Source organism: Arachis ipaensis, chromosome B8 (assembly GCF_059453495.1).
Source record: "Arachis ipaensis isolate K30076 ecotype BB chromosome B8, ASM5945349v1, whole genome shotgun sequence".
Classification (NCBI taxonomy): Eukaryota; Viridiplantae; Streptophyta; class Magnoliopsida; order Fabales; family Fabaceae; genus Arachis; species Arachis ipaensis.
Window position 1 is genome coordinate 3,113,274 of NC_142443.1, and position 23,930 is coordinate 3,137,203.

Below are 23,930 nucleotides of genomic sequence, written 5' to 3' on the forward strand. Positions count from 1 at the left end.
TCCTAATCCATGGTTTTCATTCCACTGTTTTGCCGTCATTAATAATGTATAATATAATATATTACGATAATAGTATTTGATTTATTAGTTATGCCAACATGCATTAATATTAATAATGTAATGGACTAAATAGTCCTCGGAGGCAATAATCTAGAATGAAGCTTATATAGACGTGGTCAATGGCATATTTCAACACGTGTGTCTGTTTTCATAATCTGAAAAGGAATTCCAATTCCAATTCCAATTCCAAATTCATGCACCAGCTGCTGCGAGAAAATAATGAAACAGAATTGAACCTTATGGATTATAATTAATTAAGCACTATTCGGGAAAAAAAAATTAGCGCTTCTTGTTGATTTATTTGATTTGTTGTATGGGAAAAGGATCCCGCTAGGGAAACAATGGACTATTTATACAATGTGTACAATGAGTTATTGAGTTAGAAAATGAACATCCTCTTTACTATCTAGAATAACCATCCGAGTACTAGCGATAATAAACATCTTCCCAAAAGCTTAAACTAATTTTGGGGTTCACCAAGAATCGAACTCTTGACCTTTCGGATCTAGCGCTCTAATACCATGCATGATACCACTCATCCCAAAAGCTTCAGCTGATGGATAAAGATAACACTAATGATTATATCTCTAATACTCCCTAAACCTCCATTGTGCGCATTGTATAAATATTCCATTGGCTCCTCATACTTTCCCATGGGAAAAAGACATGGAATACTATTTTTTTACAGAAACTAATTATATATGATTTAAAAGATATATTTAAAGTTAAAAAAATGATTTTCATTTACAAGAGTTCATTTTTTTAGTGTGATTTTCATTTTTTTTTACAATATGTATGGTTTAACAAAAATATTAATTATATATTAAAATTAATTATTAATATATTTATATATAAATATATATAATTTAATTTATTTTAATATATATTATATTTTGATATAAATTTTATATTGATAATTAATTTTAGTAACTAATTTTAATACACTTTTTAATTTGAATATGGAAACAAAAGTGGTGTTGGACTCGGATATGGGAAATACAGGTACTTTACAGCCATGTGGAACAGAATTTGGACCATGCGAGTTCTCAATCAGTAAACGGACGAATTGCGTTGGATATTCCATTTCATAAAAAAATTGACAACAACAAACAACTCGGAGGGTCCGTTTTCTAGTTTTCGAAATTCATATTTGTCCAACCACAAGTGGGACCATGCGATTTCTTAAGCAAAATTTTAAAATCAAACAACTCGCATGATCCGATTTGTGTACTTTGAGTTTTTTCAATTTTTTAACATAAATCGGATCTCCGATTTGTGTATTCTGAATTTTTTTTCAACTTTTTAAATATAAATTTAAAAAACACCAAAAATTACCATATTAAAATATATCACTCATTTTACTTTCATATTAAAATTTTTTAGCCATTTTAATAGGTATGTAATATAGTTGATAATTTAAAATATAAATTTTTGAAATGATTGAATTTTAAAAAAGAGGGTTGAGTTGGAAGAGAAAGTGATTAGAGAAGAGATGGGTGTAAGGGGTGTGTAGAGTTGTAGGGACAAAGTTGTCCAACACAGACAACAGCTTGGAATGAGTAGAACAGGTCCAACTTGAGGCAATCAGGGCCCTCTGTTTATTTATGTATGCCTTCTCCCATTACATCACATCCTCTCTTTTTCCCTCCTCTCCTCATGTTCTTCTCATCACTCCTTTTGTCACTTGTATAACCTTTTTTAATTAACATCAAAGATAAAAAATGTAAAAATATATACATAAATAATGTATATATTCTTCTTTATATTTTCTCCAATTTTCAACCATCTAAATCCGTGTTTATTTCATATTTTCCATGTTATCCTCCATACCTCTGTTAAATTCTGATTAATCAATAATTTAATTTTAGTCAAAATCTCCCTAAATCATCACTATTTGAAACATTTAAGAATTTGAGATTTTAAAATAGACAAAAGATTTACAAAAAAATCATAATTAATTGAATCATAAATCGATAAATATGTCTAAAAAAAGAAATTTTGATCTTTTTAAAATATTTTTTGAATTGATTAGTTGATAGATGAATTTGATTATGAGTAAATAAATAAAAAGTGGAAATTGCCTTGTATGTTCGATTGAGAACAAGTGTGAGTTTAGGGCACTGTTTGGTGAGAAGATCAAAACCGCGTTTGAAACACGCCAAGCCTTTTCTCTCCTTAAATAAAACCTCTTTCTCAAACACATTCTTCCTACTACTAATTTCGTTCCTCTTTTGCTCTCTTTCTCTCTGATTCTCTCTTTCAAAGAACGAGTCAACTCGTTGGACGAAAGAAATGAACTCGGATATAACTCACGCCACGACGGCGTCGTATTGGTGCTACAGCTGTACACGTTTCGTTCACCTTCTCGACCGACACGACGTCGTTTGCCCCCACTGCCAAAGCGGTTTCGTTGAAGAGATCCATGCCGGCCAGTCCCCTGCCATGTCTCTCTTCGCCGACGGTCTTCAAGCATCTCGCCGCCAAGGCTTCCGCCGGAGGCGCCGAAACGCTGGCAGCCGCTCGCCGTTTAACCCGGTTATCGTTCTCCGTGGACCAGGGGAGGATGGCGCTGCCGGAGGCGATAACGAGGGTTCCACTTTCGAGTTGTACTATGACGACGGCGATGGTTCCGGTCTTCGTCCTCTGCCGCCGACGATGTCAGAGTTTTTGCTCGGATCTGGATTCGATAGGTTACTAGAGCAGTTCTCTCAGATCGAGATCAACGGATTTGGTCGGCCGGAGAATCCGCCGGCATCGAAGGCGGCGATAGAGTCAATGCCAACGGTTGAGATCGGAGGCTCTCACGTGGAGACGGAAACTTACTGCGCCGTGTGCAAGGAAGCCTTTGAGCTCGGTGCGGAGGCGCGTGAGATGCCGTGTAAACACCTTTACCACTCCGATTGCATCATGCCGTGGCTCACGATGCGGAATTCGTGCCCTGTGTGCCGCCACGAGCTGCCGTCCGATCAGAACGCGGCGGAAGGGAGAGTCGCCGGTCAGATCGATGAGGAAGCGGTAGGGTTGACCATATGGAGGTTGCCGGGAGGCGGTTTCGCCGTCGGAAGATTCTCCGGCGGCCGAAGATCCGGAGAGAACCGTTTGCCCGTCGTGTATACCGAGATGGACGGCGGAGGCAGCGGTGGAAGCAATGGAGGAAACTCGAACGGTGGTTCTAGAAGAATATCCCGCGCAGTTGGAAGCAGTAGGGTTAGGGAGAATCGCGGAATTGGAAGAATTTTCCGCAATTTCTTTTCCTTCTTCGGGAGAATTGGATCTAGGTCACGTTCCTCTTCGTCTTCGTCATCGTCGTATTCAGGTTCTGAGCATGGATCAGTGAGTCGAAGTCACAGCTATTCAAGTTCGTTTTTCAATAGAAACTCAGGGAGAAGAAGAACTTGGGTCTTGGAAGATTGATTCAGTCAAATTTTGAGAGAAAAAAACATTGAGATTCATGTTTGTAAATAACATAGAACTGGCTACTGCTGTAGAAGGAGGGAAGTTTGCTGGTGATGAAGTGAACGCAGTACAATTTGGGAAGAAAAAAGAAGAAGAAGAAGAAGAAGAAGCGAAGCTTGTTTCCCTTCTCGGTGTTAAATTATTTGATTTGTTTAATTAATGTCTATATTCATGTTTTATTAGTAACATATTCTTTGTAAGCGATTAAGCATTCTTTCAAGATCAATGTCCCGATTTCTGATATGCTGTTCCTTCAAATTGATCCTCAATTGCTAAACTCTGCTGAACAAATAGGATGACAAATCACCTTGTTCAATATGCACTGATTTGGATTCTATTGTTGGGGATAAAGTCTTGGCTTTAGATGATGATCATGATGCTTGTTTTGGGGAATTTGGGGCATGTTTGTTTGTTGGGTTCATCATGATGATGCTTCATATCATGCGTTTCATGAATTACTTCCTTCACCTTTTTGCATAACATAATCATGGGCCTATTTGCCAAAAGATCAAAGGGAAAAGAAGAAAAAAAAAGAAAGAAGAGCGTTGTGTTTCCCTTACTATCACTCTTTTGGCTACATGTATGGTTGTGGTTGTGTTCTGTCTTGGGAGGTGTTTGGCAAGGGCTGTGGATTCCATGCAAGATTTCATTTTCCATTTGCCCTTTTATTTATTTTATTTTATTGATTTAAAATTGTTGGCCTTGGCCATACCTATCGAATGCTGTTTCACTGAATCACTTATTATTGTCCTCTAGGTGTTTGTTGAATGATACAACAATACAACTGTCTCGCACTTCGACTTGGGGGGTGGTCAATTCTGAATTTTGGCATGCCAGGTTCAGCCAACTAAAGTTGAAGCTTTCTCTACCACTATTCCCTTGTTTTTCTTTTTTTGTTTTCCCCAACAAATGTTTTTTGCATCTTTGACCAACATTTAACAAAACAAAGATTTTACAAGGGGAAAAAGACAAAAGGTGTATATGCCATGATAAATCAATCGTATGTTAAAACATAACATACATATAAAAAATAATTTATAAATATACATAAATATATAATTAATTAATTTAATAGCAATATACACTTAGTTATATACAGGCTTCTTTGTTTTTTCCTAGAGAGGATATAATTTTACTATGTTTGTTCTTAATCACTTATACACGTCAAACTCCTCAACAAGGACTAACGAATTTGTCAACCAGCTCACAGGTAACTTTTGGTTAATAAAATTTGTTAGTAATATAGTTTTGGTCATTTTAATTTTTTATACATATGGGTGAATATCATGATCTATTTTATCGAATTACGCATAGTTTGATAAAGTTTTTTAAAGGAGTCTGTGTTTTCAAAAAGCACAAATTTTTATTTTGTATTTGATAAATAAAAAAAATTATATAATTATATTTGTAATTTTTAAAAAATAAAAAATATTATTAAAAGCATTTAAATTATTTTTAGTTTGATTTTATTAAACATAAGTGTTATCGTTTTAAAAAAATATCTTTTAAAATATAATTTTATAAATTATTTTTAAAAAATAAAAATTTTACTAAACTAATATTTAGTGTTGACCTGGTCACTTTTCACATAGATGTACTCTTACTCCCAACTAATAACAAAATGATATCTTAAGGTAAGGTCCATTACTACTTACACTCTTATCCATATTTTAATATAATATTAACGTTATTTTAAAGGTTTAGATGTGAAGGTTTTATAGGCATTGAGAAAAAGGGAATTTGAATTAAGGCATTTTTTTTTTAATTTAAAATGTGTGACAGAATAAGTCAATAATTTTTTTAGTTTAGTCTCTTATAACAGCAAAAGATAAAAGAAAAAAAGAGTAGAGAAAATCAAACCGGTTCTATGCCACCATAAATGAATATAATTTCACAAACCAATGCCAAGATAAAACAAAAACGTCAAGAACAAACAAAAATCCAAAACCAAATTAATATGGAATTATGTTGACTTTTTTTTTTAGTTTATGACTATTTATTCGTAGGCTTTTCAAATAATCTCTCACTGAAGTATTAGCTTTTTTTTCTTTACTAAAAAGACTCAAATAAATATTGAATATATGAAAATTGAGATCAAAACGAAGAAGAAAGACACACAATGTAATATTTTGGTTTCTAAATTTTCTTCTTGAGTTGTCTTAAAAATTGATTCTTCTTCTTATAGCAAAAACTTAATTTTGCTAGCCGTTGCATCAATTATTCTCTATTAAAGACATGATACTTTTCTTTCTTTAGACAACAATATATATTTTTATATTTTCTCCATTCTTGCTCTTAATAGTGATTATTTCTAAACATAATCAGATTAGTACTTAATTATCCACACTAATCGTTGCTGATAATTAATTCTCATAATTGTCATGCTTGTTTTCTTTTTTATTTGGTAGCAGCTTTTCTATTTTTTTTATATCTTGTTCTTAATAGTTGATTCTTTCCAAATCAAATTAAATCACCATATATATTAATTTCAATCTTAAAATTTTATAACATAAATAATCATTCTATAAATTGAAATTAATTCTTAATCAATCAACTAAATATTTATTATTACAATAAATAATAAAATCTTTTTTCAAATTCAACAAGATAGATAATCTATTAAACCACTCTTCCACCTTAGCCCATGACAACAATAAAGACGTCTTACGGCCCACAAATTCAGCCCAACAGAATACACAAATTAAATGATAATTTAGTCTTTATCTTATCTTATAGTAATCTTTATCTTTATCTCTATATCTTATCTTTATCTACTTTTATCTTTCATAAGCCAATACTCTATATATACTTAATTTTACTTTCATAGTTTACAATTCATTCAATCAACAATCAATAAAATTTCTTCATCTTTTTCTTTCACAATTCTTTTATTTTTCTATTCTTTCATAATTTTATTATGGTATCAGAGCTCCTCTTGAGCTCTGCTGACATCCATGGATCAAGGAGAAAGGGCACACCAGCAACTTCATCCGGAGTCTCTTTTGGACCTTTCGTCAGCCCAACACTTTTCTTTCATGGCACTTCCTTTCAATGAAGAAGCTCATCCTTCAAACCAACTTGAGCTTCTGCCAAGTCCAACTACTCATTATCTTTGTTCCTTCAATACCTTTTCCACTGTTAACAATTCTTCAAATCGAGATTCATTCTTGAATACTTAGATCATTAATTCTGGTGCCACAGATCACATTGCATCAAATTTGTCTTGGTTTTTTTCTTACACACAAATTTCTCCTATTATTGTTCATTTACCAAATGGTTCTCGAACTACTGTTTCTTATAAAGACGTCGTTCAATTTTCACCATCCTTGGTTCTTCATGATGTTCTTTATTTACCTCATTTTAATTTTAATATTATCTCTATTTCAAAAATTACTTCAGCACTCATATGTGAACTCACTTTTTCATCTTCTTCTTACACTCTACAGAGCAACAATTTGGGGACAATTGATTTGGCCAGAATGAGAGAGGGATTATATGTCTTTGAACCCAATTTCGGTAAAAATTCATCCACTACACACTCCATAAATTCCATCCAATCTCCACCCATTACACCTTCTAATATATGGTATTTTCGTTTAGGACACCTTTCTGGGCAAAGACTTAATCATTTACATAAACAATTTCCTTTTATCTCTATGCATCATGATGAGGCTTGTGACATTTGTCATCTTTCTAAACAAAAGAAACTTTCATTTTCTCAAAGTTTTAACAAAGCCAATGCAAGTTTTGATTTATTACACTTTGATATTTGGGTCCGTTTCGACAAAATTCTATTCATAATCATAAATATTTTTTTACTATTGTTGATGATTTTAGCCGCTTTACATGGGTTACTTTATTAAAATCAAAAGGAGAAGTACAGAATCAAATAAAAAATTTTATTACTTTAATTGAAACACAATTCAACTCCAAAGTCAAAACTATTCGTTCCGATAATGGACCAGAATTTATTTTACCTGATTTTTATGCTTTAAAGGGCATTATTCATCAACGTAGTTGTGTTGAAACTCCTCAACAAAATGGAAGGGTAGAACGCAAGCATGAACATATTTTGAACATAGCTCGTGCTCTTATGTTTCAATCTAATTTACCATCATCTTTTTTGTCTTATGCTGTTAGACATGCTGTTTATTTACTTAATAGAGTTTCATCATCCGCAATTAATTTTAAAACACCATTTGAGATTTTATTCAATCATCCACCAAATTATCATGACATTAAAGTTTTTGGATGCTTATGTTTTGTTTCTACCCAAATGGCAAATAGATCAAAATTTGATCCAAGAGCCAAAAAGGCTGTATTTATTGGCTTTCAATCTGGTTTTAAAGGGTATATTGTTTATGTTTTAGAAGATAAAAGAATTGAGATTTCTAGAAACGTGATTTTTTATGAAAAGATCTTGCCCTTAGTCACAAAAAATGTCCAATTCCAGACACTCAGCCCAACATTGCCAAACACACCTTCTCAAAAACAAGATTCAGTTAGTCTTCCAGTTGAACCCTCACCTATACCCATTGACCCAACTCCACCTAATTCTTTATTTTCTCCAACAACCTCTCCTTCTTCCTCACTATCGTTTCCTAACCAAGTTGAACCCATGACCACCGAATCACTTTCAACACTAGACACCAGTCCACCATCACCTTCTCATCCCCCGTCACCTTCTTCACCACCTGAGCAACCCCATCCTCGTCATTCCGACCGGCCTCACCGACCTCCAGCATATCTCTCTGATTACTTGTGTAATTCCTCTTTCATCTCTACAAATCAATCTCCCTCAAAGTGCAAGTATCCTTTATCTTCAGTCATGTCTTTTTCTTCTCTTTCATCTTCACATAAAAAGTTTCTTTTATCTCTACATTCTGACGTTGAGCCAAAGTCTTTTAAGGACGCCAATCAACACTCTAATTGGCGTAGTGCTATGAAAGATGAGTTGGATGCTCTTGAGCTGAACAAAACTTGGCGTCTTGTTGATTGCCCTGCAGGGGTTAAGCCGGTTGGCTGTAAATGGGTCTATCGCATCAAACGCAAGCCTGATGGTTCAGTTGATCGATATAAAGCACGCCTTGTGGCTAAAGGGTTCACTCAAACTGAAGGTGTTGATTTCTTGGAAACTTTCTCCCCTGTTGTCAAGCCTGCCACTATCAGATTAGTTTTGGCATTGGCCTCTATGAAGCATTGGCCTATACATCAGTTGGATGTCAATAATGCTTTCTTACATGGGGATCTTTCTGAGGATGTTTATATGACTCTGCCACCCGGATTTATATCTCCTCAACCGAATCAATGCTGTAAGCTACTAAAGTCACTGTATGGTTTACGACAATCTAGTCGTATGTGGTATGACAAACTTTCTCATCTTTTGTTATCTCATGGATATCAGCAGACCTCATCTGATTATAGTTTATTTGTCAAATTCATTGGTGATCAAATTTCTATCCTTTTAGTCTATGTTGATGACATTGTTCTCACTGGTAATTCCATTTCTGAACTTGCTGCCATTAAGTCTATTTTACATCAACACTTCCGAATTAAAGACTTGGGCCCATTAAAATATTTTTTGGGTATTGAAGTTGCTCAATCGGAGAAGGGAATTTGCTTATCTCAGAGAAAATATTGTCTTGATCTTTTGGATGATTCTGGTTTATTAGGTGCTAAACCTGCCTCTGTTCCAATGGATAGTACCACAAGACTATATCAAGACAAAAGTCCCTTGCTATCCGACCCTTTTGTATATCGTCGTTTGGTTGGCCGTCTTATCTATCTCACCACTACTCGACCGGACATCATGTATGCCACTCAACAATTAAGTCAGTTCATGGCATCTCCTACTGAATCTCATCTTCAAGCTGCCAAGCATGTGTTACGATATCTGAAAACTAGTCCCGGCAAATGACTTTTCTTTCCAAGGGAATCAGAAATTCAGCTTCTCGGCTTCAGTGACTCTGATTGGGCCGGATGTCCTGACACTCGGCGATCTTTAACAGGCTATTGTTTCTTCTTAGGCAGTTCTTTAGTCTCTTGGAAGACCAAGAAACAAACCACCGTTGCCCGCTCTTCCACGGAAGCAGAATATCGTGCACTTGCCAACACAACTTGTGAACTTCAATGGATACTAAATGTGTTACAATTTTTACGCATCTCTCCTATCCGCCCACCAGTTTTATATTGTGATAATCAGAGTGCTCTTCATATTGCTGCTAACCCGGTTTTTCATGAACGGACCAAACATTTAGAGGTTGATTGTCACTTGGTTCGACAAAAAGCTCAAGCTGGAGTGATGAAACTTCTCCCAATTCCCTCTTCTGGGCAACTAGCTGACATCTTCACCAAGCCTTTGTCTCCTCAACCCTTCCATCTTAATCTGAATAAGCTTAGTGTTCTTGACATCTTTCATCCTCCAGCTTGCGGGGGCGTATTAAACCACTCTTCCACCTTAGCCCATGACAACAATAAAGACGTCTCACGGCCCACAAATTCAGCCCAATAGAATACACAAATTAAATGATAATTTAGTCTTTATCTTATCTTATAGTTATCTTTATCTTTATCTCTATATCTTATCTTTATCTACTTTTATCTTTCATAAGCCAATACTCTATATATACTTAATTTTACTTTCATAGTTTACAATTCATTCAATCAACAATCAATAAAATTTCTTCATTTTTTTCTTTCACAATTCTTTTATTTTTCTATTCTTTCATAATTTTATTATAATCAGTCTTTTAATCTTTTGTTTTATTTAATCACCTTTTCTTATCCTAATTTTGGTAACAATTTACCTATGTAGAAATATTTTATTAACAAATGATAGATAATTTTAACATTTAAGTACCCCTATTTATTCATGAAAGCTGTATCTTTACGTGTTGCCGTTTTATCTTAGCTTGAAATTCGAATTACAATTTACCAAGTGACAATGAGATTATTCTTTTTTTTTTAAAGGATAAAGACGTTTAAAACGTCTTTTTTTAAAGATGTTTTTTAGTAAATAAAATTTAACATATATAATCGATTAAATCGTGTTATTTTTTGTTAAAATTAAGCCAGACAACTTAATTTGATCGAAAAAATAGTAAATTAAATATTGAATTGATCTAAATTAATATTATTTTTTATAAAAAATGACTACAATACTCTTATTATAAAAAATGACTAATAAAATACTCTAATTATATATATTAATTTTGATAATTATAAATTCTAGTTCTTTACTTCTTACTATCATAGAGTTAGAATTTAGAATTTTCAAAATTAATATATATATGAGTATTTTAGTCATTTTCTATAATAAGAATATTGTAATCATTTTTTATAAAAAATAAATTTATACCGGTTCAAAATTTGATTCACCATTTTTTCGATCAAATTAATTTATCTGACTTAATTTTGACAAAAATAACACGATTTAATCGATTATATGTGTTAAATTTTAATTATTAAAAAATATCTTTAAAAAAAATGTTTTAAACATTTTTATTTGAGTAACTCCTTTTTTTTTTAATAGAAACCGACAAAGCACGTTGAGCATACCCCACTCTTATAACAAGCAAAAAAGTAATATGTAAACACTCGCGTACAATTATATTCATGTGAAGTTGATACTTAAAAATTATTAGAGAATGATTTAGTCAAACTTATCAAATTAAGGTACCGGAGTTTTCACCGTTGCGCAAATTTAAAAGGCTGATGACATTTTTTATCTTATTTTTTCTCTAGTATAGTAAGTTCTTTTGATTGTTTTTATTAAATTATTTCTTAACATTCCAGAGCAGATTATTATTTCGTAGCATAATTGCCATTTAAACATGTTAGTAACGTGGAATATATCATGACCAAAAAGAAAGAGCCATCAGCCATGTGACTGTGAACATCATCACTATTTTATTATAAACGATCTACAAATTATGTTAAAGAAAAAATGAGATGGCAACAAAAGAAGTTTCACTTTTCAAACAAATAAAAAAAATTTAAGGATAAAAAAAATGATACATGAACAATATATATCAATATGGTTTCGTACATTACAATCATCTAAACAAAAATTAAACATGAGTAACATGGACAGCGACCAAAATTGTCACGAGAGTTGGAACTTAATTGGACGAGTACTGCTAGAAAATCAATGGCCTAAGCGTACAATGTGTACAATGGGTCACCAAGGATCGAACTCTTGACCTTTTCGATTTAGAATCCTAATTCCATATTATGAAACCACTCATCCCAAAAGCGTAACCTGACAGGACAATGTAATACTAATGGTCATATTTCTAATATTTCCTAAACTTCAATTGTGCACATTGTACGCTTAGGCCATTGGTTCCCTATACTTTCTCTAATTGGATACATAGCTCAAAATGAAAGAGAATACTGAATTACACATGCAAAGATATTATACATTAATTACATTTGGAAAAGTATATCAAATCAATAGGTGATCAGCCAAAAAGTAAACAACTTAACTAATTTATAATTATATTTAATTAATTTTATTTATTTTTAATTTATAATATTTGATATTAATTGCTTCTCACCCCAAATTAAAAATCTGAATAATACGTTGAAGAAATAGGGGCAGGGATCACGGAACTTCTAACAATCTCGATTCTCAGTATATAAAAAAATTTATAAAATATATAAAAGAACATCAATTTAATATGAAAAAGAAACATTCTGATACTTAGTAGAAGAAATATCCTAATATCTAACATAAGCACCATCCACGTAAAATTTTTAGATTCACCCAAAAATATTTGATTAGTTTTTGGCTGGTACTCTCTTAGTCCCTGGGATTGTTGATTACATTACATTATCCAACCAAATTAATGTTGAAAGAGTGGAGTATAGCCAGCTCCATGGTTGATCCAAACCGATCCGTCAATATCTACCTTGGTGTCTTGATGGTGTTGTTCGTTATTATCACTTCATACAAATCATTAATTAAATGTAATGCATGCTAATAATAATATTAAGGACAATACAATTAATAGTTGACATAAGACGATGACTTATATATATTTGGCTTTCCGTCGTATCAAACTATCAATGCAACAAATAAAAATCACACGTTAGGTTGCAGCAGCTAGCAACCTGAAAATTTTGTGCATTCAAGTTAAGTTATCCCCACCTAACCTAATTTATACTATATAGTTTCCGACAAAGGCCTTGCCCTTAATAATGTGCTACCAGACATAAACAAGAAAGGTAGACATACAGATCTAGCTAGCTTCTAATATAAAATCTTAGTTAGTTCTTGATTTATTTATAAAAAAAAAAAATTGTTCAGAAATTCTTGTGTGCTAGCTAGTTCAATGAATGAGAACTGTTAAATACTTACAAAACTACAAGAGCCTTCCAAAATAGTCACATTTTGTAGCAATATAAGACATATAGTGTAATTTCAAGTTTTGCTATTTTGAATAAGGTTATAGCTAAGATGTTAGAGTCGTGTTATGTTAAGTAATTTAATTAAATATATTAAATTATTTAATAATTTTTAACTTTTATTTTATATGATGACATATTGATGTGAGTAGTCATCTTTTAATAAAACTATCACTTTCGGTGATTTTCATAAAGTACCAAGTAAGCCTTAGTTAGATGTAAGATTAATAGGAAGATGTTCCATTGAGTGTAATTTTCTATAACTTGTAAAACATGTAACGTTCTGAAAATGAGTAGTTTATTTATTTCTTAAACAATAACATATCTTGTTAAATCCCAGAATTCACTCGGACTTCATTATCAAATTAACACAATCTAGAGTGGATCACGCAAGGTTCTCTTTCCGAATCTGTAACAATGTGAGAGAAATTTTAGGAAATTAGTATTTTTATTGAAATTTGGTCAACACTTAATTATAGAAAAAAAAAAGAATAATTCTACATCATTAGATGTCATTTTACACCATTAAAAATATTAATAATAATTAATTGATAACTACATATCACAAATTTTGTTAGCTCTCTAACACTCCTTGTAATATAATAAACTACTTGTAAGTCTTAATAAAATAAAGCACATATATAATAGGACAAATAACTAAAATAAATTATTTGGATTTCAAATTTACGAATTATAACTTTTGTATATTGCATTCGTAAATCTAATTTTTTACTAAACTATATAAATCACGAGAGGGTTCTACAGATTCCAAATGTACATAAATCGCTACCCCTTTTGAGCGATTTATGTTGATATGCAAAATGGCTAGAAACACGGCAGTAACTTTCCGGTTTCTGTGTATGTGCGAAATGTACATAAACCGCGACCCTTTTCGCTTCCCCATCTCCATCTGCTTGCTCTGCATCACCATGCATCACTATATCCCTGACATTAGTCCCATTGCATTACTTGATTCTCCCATTATGCCCCCAATTCTCAGGTTATTCCGCTTTTTCCTTCTTTTTATATTTTTTTTGTTGATTTTTTCAGTGATACTTTTGATTATTCTGTTTTAATTTTATCAAAAGATCAATTTTTTTAGGTATAGGATGTTGTGTTTATTTATTTATTTGTTTCTTATTTTTTTCGAGCTATATCTTTTCCAACTATTGACACATTTCATTGGCTAAAGTTCTCTGCCACTTGATCAAGGAAATTTCAATGATACTCCTGATTCTTCCCTCAAGTTTAAGAACAATGCTACCCTTGCCGATCCTAATCCTTTGTCTCCTTACTCTACCTCTCGGAGGATGGTTATAATTGGAGAAAGTATGGTCAGAAATAAGTACAAATAGCGAGTATCCTAAGAGTTATTATAAATATACTCAACCTAATTGTCAGGTCAAGAAAGATGGTGGAAAGATCTCATGATGGCCAAATAACAGAAATTATCTATAAGGGTACTCATAACCATTCAAAACCACATCTTGGTCGTCGAGCGTCAGGACTTTCCACTGATGAGATGTCAGACATGGGTGAAGCACTGAAACTGGTGAAAATTATGCTAAAGTTAAAGGTGCAGGTTGAAAAAAATGTTCAACCAGGAGCAAAAGACACATATACATAAAAGCTGCGAGACTCTGCCGCCGCAGTTTTTAGCCATTTTGCATCTCAACATAAACCGCTAAAGAGATGTAGGCATAGTAGTTAAAATCTTGATTTAACTCCTAAAATCTTCCGATATTACGATTTTAAATGAGTTTATCGAAATTTGTACTAAGTCGACCATTTTACGATTTAAATTTTGTTAAGATTTTATGTTTTACAAATCTCGATTTTCTCTACCTTTAGCAGTTTATGTACATTTGGAATCTGTGGGACCCCTCTCGCAGTTTATATAGTTTAGTAAAAAATTGCATTTGCTTATGCAATATGCAAAAGTTGTATTTTGGTAAATTTGAAGCCCAAATATTTTATTTTAGTCATTTACTCAAATAATAATTTTATTTATTTTCAAAATATAACAATTACTTATTAATGATAATATATAGTTTATGATTAAATTAAAATATTTACATTAAAATTTTATCTTTTAAAATTTTTTTTCCAATATTAGTAGTTGAATTTATAGACATTTTTTCACAATTCATGAACAACTTTCAAACCCTCTTACTCTTATATTAAAATCAATTTGAGCAAGTGTAATATAACATGAGATAAAATTTGTCATTGAATTATCTTTTTATTATCATAATAAAAAAATATTATCAATAACTGTTTTATTAAAATTTACCTAGAACTGTTTTATATTCTAGTATTATATTTCTTATTAGAATTAAAGTAATATATATGACAAATGTTATTACCTGTTAAAATTTACTAACATTTTTTAATTTATCTATTCTTGAGTTTAAGTAGTTGTATTTGTACCTAGAAACAGTTTCATGTTTTTTGTTAGTTTAAATACATACCAAAATTACTAAATATAAGATAAATACACAATTAAATGCATAATATATTATCACAATGATAACAGATTTATTGGTCTAAAATAATTTATCATATTTTTCTCTATTTTAAGATAAATAATACAAATTTTACTACAAGAAGATTAGATATAATTTATGTTTATTATTTATGCATAAATACCACTGTATATAGTTAACTATGATCCCTACAAAAAAGAGATAAGTCAAAACAATATAAAAAAAAACGTATAACAGTTTTTATCGATGTTATTTTATCACTCAATCTCGTAAATTATAAATAAAATTAAGCATATAAGAAATATAATTTAAAAAAAAACAAAAAATTATAAGAGATAGGTACAATATCAAATAATAATATTTTATAGTTTATAAAGAATAAAAAAATTATAAATAATGCACTATAGGAGAAAAAAAAAACTATTATCGAATAGAAGAATAATTGATAAAAAATAAGATTATTTTTTAACATATATGAATTTTTATAGTAAATAAAATATGAAATAAAAAATAAAAAAAATAAAAAAGAAAAAAATAAAATCATATTTTTTTATTAAATTCAAAAAAAAATTTAAAATTATATAATTGATGGTGGCAATATAACTATTAGATAATAAATTATAAATAAATATAAAAAATATATTTAATATTAAAATAAAAATATAAACAATCAATAAAATTATAAAAAAAAATGTGAAATTCAAAATCAAAATATTTAATATAAAAAAAGAAAACGAAAAAAACTCTTAGTAAATAACAACTCAAACATTAAAGTGATAATAAATTAAATTAAATAACATATATTTAAATTAATAAATTAATTATAATTTTTTGACTCAATTAAATAAATAAAATATATCTTATAAATATGCCATATAAAAATTATAATATTTTTAAAAATAATTGATCAAAATACGAAAAAATTAATACAAATTAAAATAAAATTTATTTATTTTTTTCAGTCAAACTAAATAATTAATATAATTAATTAGTTAGAGTTAATACGGTCAAACAAATTATCAAATAATTTAATATTTATCTCAACTAATTAAATAAATAAATAATTAATTAACGTATTTAAATAAATCAAATAAAATAAATCAAAAAAATAATTTTAAGAGCATATCATATGAGTTATATTATTAATTAAAAAAATCGATTTTAATAATGTATAATAAATAAGATTATGACCTATATCTAAACATAAAATCTTATTTTGTAACCTAATTAGTATGAAGTTGTAGCTAAAATAAAAAGTTGGAAAGAAGAAAAACGAAAATGTTTGGTAACCAAAGAAAATCAGCAAAAAACAGCCATAATTTGCCTTATTTAGTATTTATTAATTGTTGCGACAATTAATTAATACTAAATAAGACAAGTTCTGACGATTTTTTTTGTCTACCTAACATACTGCATACATACATTTACCTAATCTTAAAGTAGTGTATGTAATATTGTAATCTATATTCTAAGCATATCTAAATTTATTTTAATTTATAAGAATTCAAAAAAAAAAAAAAAGGAGTGAGATAAAAGTGATATAAAATTGCATCTACAAGCAAAAGCAAAAGAAGGTGAAAACAATTTCAGTTGGTAGTTTGGATGAGTTTTGAGCTGAACTGAGTGAGTGAATGAGTGAGTGAGAGTGACGATTATAATACATTGTCACCTCCGAAAGCAACGGAACATCCTTTCAACTGCTTCTCTTTGTTTTTTCGTAAGTTTCTTTTTCCTTTCGAACATTAATTTCTGCAATGTGTCTCCAATCTCTTTCTTGTTCCTAATCTCTGTCGGCATATTCTAATAATTCGATAATGTCTGGTTCCTTTCTGCGTAGACATGATCCTGCACTGCCCATTTCCGATTTTTCTGTCTTTTTTGGCTCCCTTGGTCACCAAAGTTTGAAACATTGGCCCCAATTGTTTTAGTTGGTGAATTGGGTGCTTGAAAATCTTAATGCATATTCTCCTTGCTCTTTATGAATCAATCAATAAGCAAATCAGAGTTTGTTGTGTCAAGTTTGCTCTTGTAACCTTACTTAATGCTTTGTGTTCTTTTGTTGCTTCAGAAATTCATGCTTGGAATTCTGTTAATGCTAAAAGTTTTTCCTTTCATGACTATGACCAATGCAGGAGCTTTATTATTCCTTTGATATATCATACATGAATCGCTGTGATGAACCAAAGACTTTTATTTGCAGGTAGCTAGGTAGTGCCACTGGCAATTGTTGCAAGTTTTTCTTCGCAATTATGAGTTTTGTTTTCAGAGGGAGTAGGGGAGATATTGAAAGTGGTTTTCCAGATTATGTTCCTGAAAGATCCTTAATGGTATGCTTCAATGCTGTTTTTGCATGCTAGCTTGTATAACAAGTAGTTCACATTGCAAACATGAATCATCCAACTCTAATTCTCATGCTACTAGTTTTTCCTTTCATTTTTGACAGCGTATTCATCCGGCTCGACCAATTAGTAGCAATTCTCTGGCTTTTCTTACCACAGGTAATCTAATTACTGTTGTAGCTAATGCTTTGCTGCTTCATCATTGTAGTTTTTTAACCTGTATTTGATTTGTCCTTCAGTTATTGTGTTATTCATGCTGCTGAACTCTCCTCAGATGGCACATTATTTTATGGTAAGTAATAATTTAGCTATTGTGGGCAAGCAAAAGGTTTCTGTAGCATTTTGATTTGGTATCAATTAATATGATAACCATCTGTAAGTATGCTTGTAGTTATGGCTTGTGCTTGCTGTTTTTGCGATGGCTACAAGCTTGAGGATGTACACAGCTTGTCAGCATCTTCAAGCTCAGGCCAGGGCTCATGCAGCAGCAGCAACTGGATTGCTTAGCCAGACCGAATTATGGCTTCATGTGCCACCATCCATAGCAATTGCAACTAGAGGACAATTGCAGGGGCTTAGGCTTCAGCTTGCACTACTTGATCGTGAATTCGATGAACTAGGTATTATGCTTTCAAATGTGTGTTTCAACATTTATCATTTTGTTTTTTGTTTTTAAGATGAAAGTTCAAGGGATTTGAAAAGTGGGAGTAGTTTTTTGCAGCTTTATACAAATATGCTTTTCTTAATTCAAAATTGATAATCCTTTTATTTCATTGAGGGGTAGATTATGATGCTTTGAGAGCTCTTGACTCTGATACTGCTTCGACTACTACTTCCATGACTGAGGAAGAGATAAACGCCTTACCTGTTCACAACTATAAAGTTGCAGTTCCAACAAAGTGAGTTCACTGGGTTGTGTTGGTTTTCTAAAATATTCTTATTGCGTGTGAAAGACTTTCTTTACGTGTGTAAATTTTCGGGTTCTACTTTCATTCATTTTCAAGAGGGTTGGAAGTCAGTTCACCCTTGGGTGAATTTGAGATCACCATGTTTGTTTTTTTTTTTTAAATCATAGGTGGCTATGAATCTTGAAACAGGCAGAAAAGAACATGCCACCATGATGCTTCTGAATCTGACTTTTCCTGAAGTTTAAAATTGATATGCTAAATATTTAGTTATTTACTGATGCAAATTTTTTAATGCTCACAGGGATTGCTCAGCAGGGTTGGGATCCTCTTCGGGTGCTGCTGAGGTAGATATCTCTGGTTATCCTTCTGTTCTGTTCATCATCATTTGAGTTATGAAGCAGCTGTTAATTGGTAATAATGATGTGATTGCTTGCTTCTACTCTTCGTTGTTAGTTTCAAGAATTAATAGTGGTTCTTAATTTATATTATTGCCTCTAAGTAGCACCATTATGGCCTGGTATCAATACCAAGAATCTTACTACATAATTTACATATGGGAAGATAATGATATTTTACATCGAATTCTGTATTTTTGGCTTGCATTGCCATGAACATGAGTGGTATTGTTCTTCCAACATAATTTCTCTTTGGCTTTATAAATTAGGCATGATCTGTGAGTCTTTTACATTGAGATCGTAAAATGTCATAGGCAATAATACATGGCATATAGACTGCAAATGTATAATATTATCCCTATGGTGATGCCCCCTCTATTGATTTGTGATTTAGAAAGCTTCCTTCTTGATGTGCTATATATATTCTTCTCTGCTTAAATATGGATAGTGACATTGTTTTTTCAGTATGCTTTTAGATTTTAGAATACTTTAGTGTGATTTTTTTTCTATCAAGAGGGAATGAATTGCTTCCACCAATCCTATCCTTTATAGTTCGTTTTTCTAACTCATATGTTCCGATCAGAATAAGCAAGCCTGCGAAGGAGCCGAGGGAAATAACCAAGGCCCGGAAGATGAGCTAACATGTACCATATGCTTGGACCAAGTTAACCGTGGCGAACTAGTCCGTAGCCTGCCATGCTTGCATCAGGTTTGTGCTATATTTTGCATTTTGCTTTCTTCAACTTCTCCTACCATGCTTCACTCATAAGAATCACCAATGATATACTTTCCTTTCTTCAGTTTCATGCCAACTGCATTGATCCATGGCTCCGGCAGCGAGGAACATGTCCGGTGTGCAAATTTAAGATGGGTTCGGAATGGCGAGGAAACAGGGAGACCGAGACTGATTCCGACGGTTCAGATATTGCTTAGTATTCTTCCAATCAACATATAGCTGTAAAATGCATGCGAGGAGTGCTAGGGGCCAGCAACTTTTGGTATTTGTAGTCACAAACAGCCATCAATGATGATTTTAATGGTATGAGATTGGTGTGAGATTTCATCTAATGGCTCATTTTTCCTTGCTGGTTACATGTTAGCCAGAATTTAAAAAAGTTGCTTGCCCCTTAGACTTTTCCAATGCATGATGTGTGTATATCAAGTTCATCCGTTCAAGTATATAGCAAAATAAAACAATATGATGTGATGTCTTTACCTTGAACTTGTTCTTACTCCTTAGGATAACAATATTATGAATCAAATCCATGTTTGGTCATAATCACATTAGGGAAGCTGGTTTGTCTTGGACGCTACATGCTCTCCATCCTTTGCCATATGCAAAAATACAAAAGTGATTCAGCAATTACATTATTATTTTTATTATTATGTCACAACCCACAAAACTTTGAATTGGGTCTCAATCCTCATAGACCATTTTCAATAAACTAAAATAATGCACGAGTTCATGAAAAATCAAGAACACGGTGTATGGCTTCTGTCAGGTATGAATTTCAACCCCACATCCACATCCACATGCCCCTTTCCCTCCTCCAAAAACAACACACACAACATAACATTATTACATAATATGGTGATCGTTATGTTAAAAAAACTTAGAGAAAAACCTAAAACAACCCCTGAGAATTATTTCGAAAGACAACGAGGTCTTTGACAAAAAAAAAAAAAAACCCCAACCTGACTCCTGACAATTACCTCGAAAGGACAACGAGGTCCTTGTGGCATTTTTTTTGGCACAGGAACTAATCAGTCCCAAAAAAAAAAAATCAGGACCGAATTGAGTGTTTTTTTTTTTTTCTTAGGGTCTCGTTGTCCTTTCGAGATAATTGTCAGAGGTCGAGTAAGATATTCACTCTAAAACTTAACGTCAGATATGTGCTGTTTATGTTATTATTTAATTCATTTGGGATTTTTTTTTTATACTTAAAAATTGATTTTTAATATTATCACTTACTAGTCCCCGGGACCCTAGCTGGAGGAGCTGAACTAGCAGACATATTTTAGGATAATTTCAATAATATAGTTCTTAAATATTTTATACTTGGCAGTTTTATTCTATTTTAAATTCAACGTTAATATTAGTATATGACATATATTGTAATAAACATAAACTTCCAAGTTTATATAATTAAAAGTTTGTAGTGTTAATAATTAAAATTTGATTGCATAGAAGCTGACGGCAATAGCGGTGCAGTACAAAGGCTACATTTCAAAAAAGTCAACGTTGTAGTACAAATAATACAATCTACTAACATTACTGGATTGTACTAACTACTAAACAAGTTTTAATTAATTAACAAACTTAATAATCATAGATCTTAATACAACAATACAATAATACAATATGTGACTAATAGACACGTTAAAAAGCAACAAAACAAGATCATAATAACGATCACAACATATGGCTTCTTCTGATGCTACAAGAGCCATGGCAAAAACATCAATGACCCTAATAACAACAAAGTCAACGTTCCATTTTCTGTGCCTCTTAGCTTCTCTCCTTCACCCAATCAATGCTCATGGTGGTGATGAAGATAAAGGGAGCGTGGCTTTGCACGATAAGGGTTTGATCTTGGTGAAGATATGGTGTTTGATCATCATGCTTGTGAGCACCTTCGTTGGCGGCGTCTCTCCTTACTTCTTCAAATGGAACGAAACCTTTCTTCTTCTTGGGACTCAGTTTGCGGGTGGTGTCTTCCTTGGAACCTCTTTGATCCATTTCCTTAGCGATTCCAACGAGACTTTTAAGGACCTCACCACTAAAACTTACCCTTTCTCCTTCATGCTCGCGTCCTTCGGCTATCTTCTGACTATGTTTGGTGACTGTGTGGTCATGTATGTCACCAGCAATAGTCAGAAGATGGCGAAGGTCGTGGAGGTGGAAGAAGAAAGGCAAGGGCATCAAGAGGAGGTGGATCAAGACTATCAACAACACCATAGAGATGTGACATTGATGGCCACACATAACCCTATTTTTGTGAAGACTTCATCTCTTGGGGACACCATTCTCCTTATTTCTGCCTTGTGTTTCCATTCTGTTTTTGAAGGCATTGCTGTTGGAGTCTCAGGTTTTCTTCTCTCTTTTACTTTTTTTTTGAGTTAATTTCTATGATAATTCCATTTGTATTGAATAGTAGACATGATACAATATATTAGACTTACTATAATGTGAGATGGTTTGGAGTTAGCTACTAATTTATAAATTTAAAATTATCTTATTTAATTTAACATTCACAATTTTATATATGTGATATCTGTAATTATATATTTATTATATTTAATTTTATTTATTTATTTTAGCAATATTAAAAAAATATAAAATAAAGAAATTTTGAACTATTTTATACTGATTTGTATTATTTTCTAAATATTTTGATTAATTTATTACTCTATATATAGATACACTTCAGTTATGCATATTATTCATCAATTTTATTGTTTGATTAATGAATTCTCATAATTGTATTTCAATGAAGCATTAGAGCCTCATTACTTATTAGTTACTCTTCATGATTTCTTTGCTAGCTAGAATGACTTACTGTTTCAATTTCTTTTAGGTTTTCTTTCTTTTTTCTCACTTTCCACAACATTCTATATATAATATGAGAAAAAAATTGAATTTTTTTATAACTAACAATTAGCTAGTCTTTTTTCTTTGAATTTCCTTTAATTTTTGCTCTTTCAGGATTTTGTTGGCTAATTATTGGCAAAAGAAACGTTAGTTCGTTGCTCTTAAAAAACCATTCATATTTTAATGTGTTTTAGCTTATTTTATTTTTTCATCCTGATATATATATACCATGAATTTCAAATGATTGAGTATTAAAAATTATGATTTGAACATATTTAATTAGCTGATACATGATACATACATGTATATGTATTCCTGATTCCTCAGCTACTAAGTATGATGCATGGAGGAACTTGTGGACAATATCATTGCACAAGGTATTTGCAGCCATTGCAATGGGAATTGCATTGCTTAGGTTGTTACCAAAGAGGCCCTTAGTTGCAACAATTGCATATTCATTAGCCTTTGCAATCTCTAGTCCCACTGGGGTTGGTATTGGCATTGCCATAGACACCACAACACAAGGATCAACCGCAGATTGGATATACGCTATATCAATGGGCATGGCTTGTGGTATTTTCATCTATGTTGCCATCAATCATTTGATATCCAAAGGGTTCAAACCACAGAGTACGAACCGGTTCGACACACCTTGGTTTAGGTTTCTAGCTGTGCTTCTTGGAGTTGCTCTTATTGCTGTGGTCATGATATGGGACTGAATAATAATGATGATCAAGTTTCATACATGTGGGATATAATTGTTTTGTTAACGGTGGAAACTCAGGTGTCGTCAACTTTACGTTAAGTTGATTGTAACATGGTTGTGTGTGAGTGAATGATGGTCAATGAATGCCATTGTACATTTGCCAAAATTGGAATTGTTCTACATCTATCTTCTACTTGTATATATGTCTATGCAAGTATGCATGCCATGCATTGAACAATAATGTTCATAGCTATTTTAATTGGCATTAATTATTGTATGATCTTGTAACTAAAAATTGATGGTGAATGTATGTGATATCTATTTGCCAAACAGAAATGCTATAGAGATAATAAAAGATCAGCTTAAACAACTTAATTTGTTTTATTTAATATAATTACTGAATGTTAAATAAAATAATTTTAGACTATTTTTAACTAATACTTTTTTATTATTAAACATTTTCATTTGCCAAAGACTACAAGCAAAGTCTTCGCTATCTTTTGCATGTACATATATCAATTATTAATATTTGGTACGAAAAAGTTTTGGAGATTAGCATTTTTATTAAAAATTTGGCTAG

General features: G+C 31.8%; 3 protein-coding genes across 5 annotated transcripts; all 3 read left to right on the top strand.

Moving 5' to 3' along the window:
• Positions 1-2,080: 2,080 nt before the first annotated feature.
• On the top strand, positions 2,081-3,757 carry RDUF2 (zinc finger (C3HC4-type RING finger) family protein). The gene has a single exon (XM_016314729.3). The coding sequence runs from the start codon at positions 2,353-2,355 to the stop codon at positions 3,472-3,474; it is 1,122 nt and encodes a 373-aa protein (XP_016170215.1). The 5' UTR covers positions 2,081-2,352; the 3' UTR covers positions 3,475-3,757.
• Positions 3,758-16,993: 13,236 nt separating this feature from the next.
• LOC107612940 (E3 ubiquitin-protein ligase SDIR1) lies at positions 16,994-20,473 on the top strand. Of its 3 annotated transcripts, none has more exons than XM_088496995.1 (10): positions 16,994-17,127; positions 17,611-17,737; positions 17,854-17,908; positions 17,989-18,041; positions 18,141-18,369; positions 18,534-18,648; positions 18,959-19,001; positions 19,636-19,761; positions 19,854-20,009; positions 20,184-20,473. In XM_088496995.1, exons 2-9 carry the CDS (start codon positions 17,660-17,662, stop codon positions 19,983-19,985), a joined length of 831 nt encoding a protein of 276 aa, XP_088353121.1. In that variant the 5' UTR covers positions 16,994-17,127; positions 17,611-17,659; the 3' UTR covers positions 19,986-20,009; positions 20,184-20,473. The 3 variants fall into 3 exon arrangements, with proteins under 3 accessions (XP_088353121.1, XP_088353119.1, XP_088353120.1); XM_088496994.1 differs by lacking the exon at positions 16,994-17,127 and adding an exon at positions 17,273-17,438 and having other exon boundaries at positions 18,528-18,648; XM_088496993.1 differs by lacking the exon at positions 16,994-17,127 and having other exon boundaries at positions 17,148-17,737; positions 18,528-18,648.
• Positions 20,474-21,410: 937 nt separating this feature from the next.
• Positions 21,411-23,549, top strand: ZIP2 (ZRT/IRT-like protein 2). Its single transcript, XM_016316348.3, has 2 exons — positions 21,411-22,141; positions 22,972-23,549. Exons 1-2 carry the CDS (start codon positions 21,475-21,477, stop codon positions 23,361-23,363), a joined length of 1,059 nt encoding a protein of 352 aa, XP_016171834.1. The 5' UTR covers positions 21,411-21,474; the 3' UTR covers positions 23,364-23,549.
• The last annotated feature ends 381 nt before the right edge of the window (positions 23,550-23,930 follow it).

Bases quoted from the DNA above. Each gene is read 5' to 3' on its own strand.
- RDUF2 (XM_016314729.3), top strand. From the start codon at position 2,353: ATGAACTCGGATATAACTCACGCCACGACGGCGTCGTATTGGTGCTAC.
- LOC107612940 (XM_088496993.1), top strand. From the start codon at position 17,660: ATGAGTTTTGTTTTCAGAGGGAGTAGGGGAGATATTGAAAGTGGTTTT. The intron at 17,738-17,853 runs GTATGCTTCAAT...CATTTTTGACAG, and splicing joins TTCCTGAAAGATCCTTAATG to CGTATTCATCCGGCTCGACC. The intron at 18,042-18,140 runs GTAAGTAATAAT...GTATGCTTGTAG, and splicing joins AGATGGCACATTATTTTATG to TTATGGCTTGTGCTTGCTGT.
- ZIP2 (XM_016316348.3), top strand. From the start codon at position 21,475: ATGGCTTCTTCTGATGCTACAAGAGCCATGGCAAAAACATCAATGACC. The intron at 22,142-22,971 runs GTTTTCTTCTCT...CTGATTCCTCAG, and splicing joins CATTGCTGTTGGAGTCTCAG to CTACTAAGTATGATGCATGG.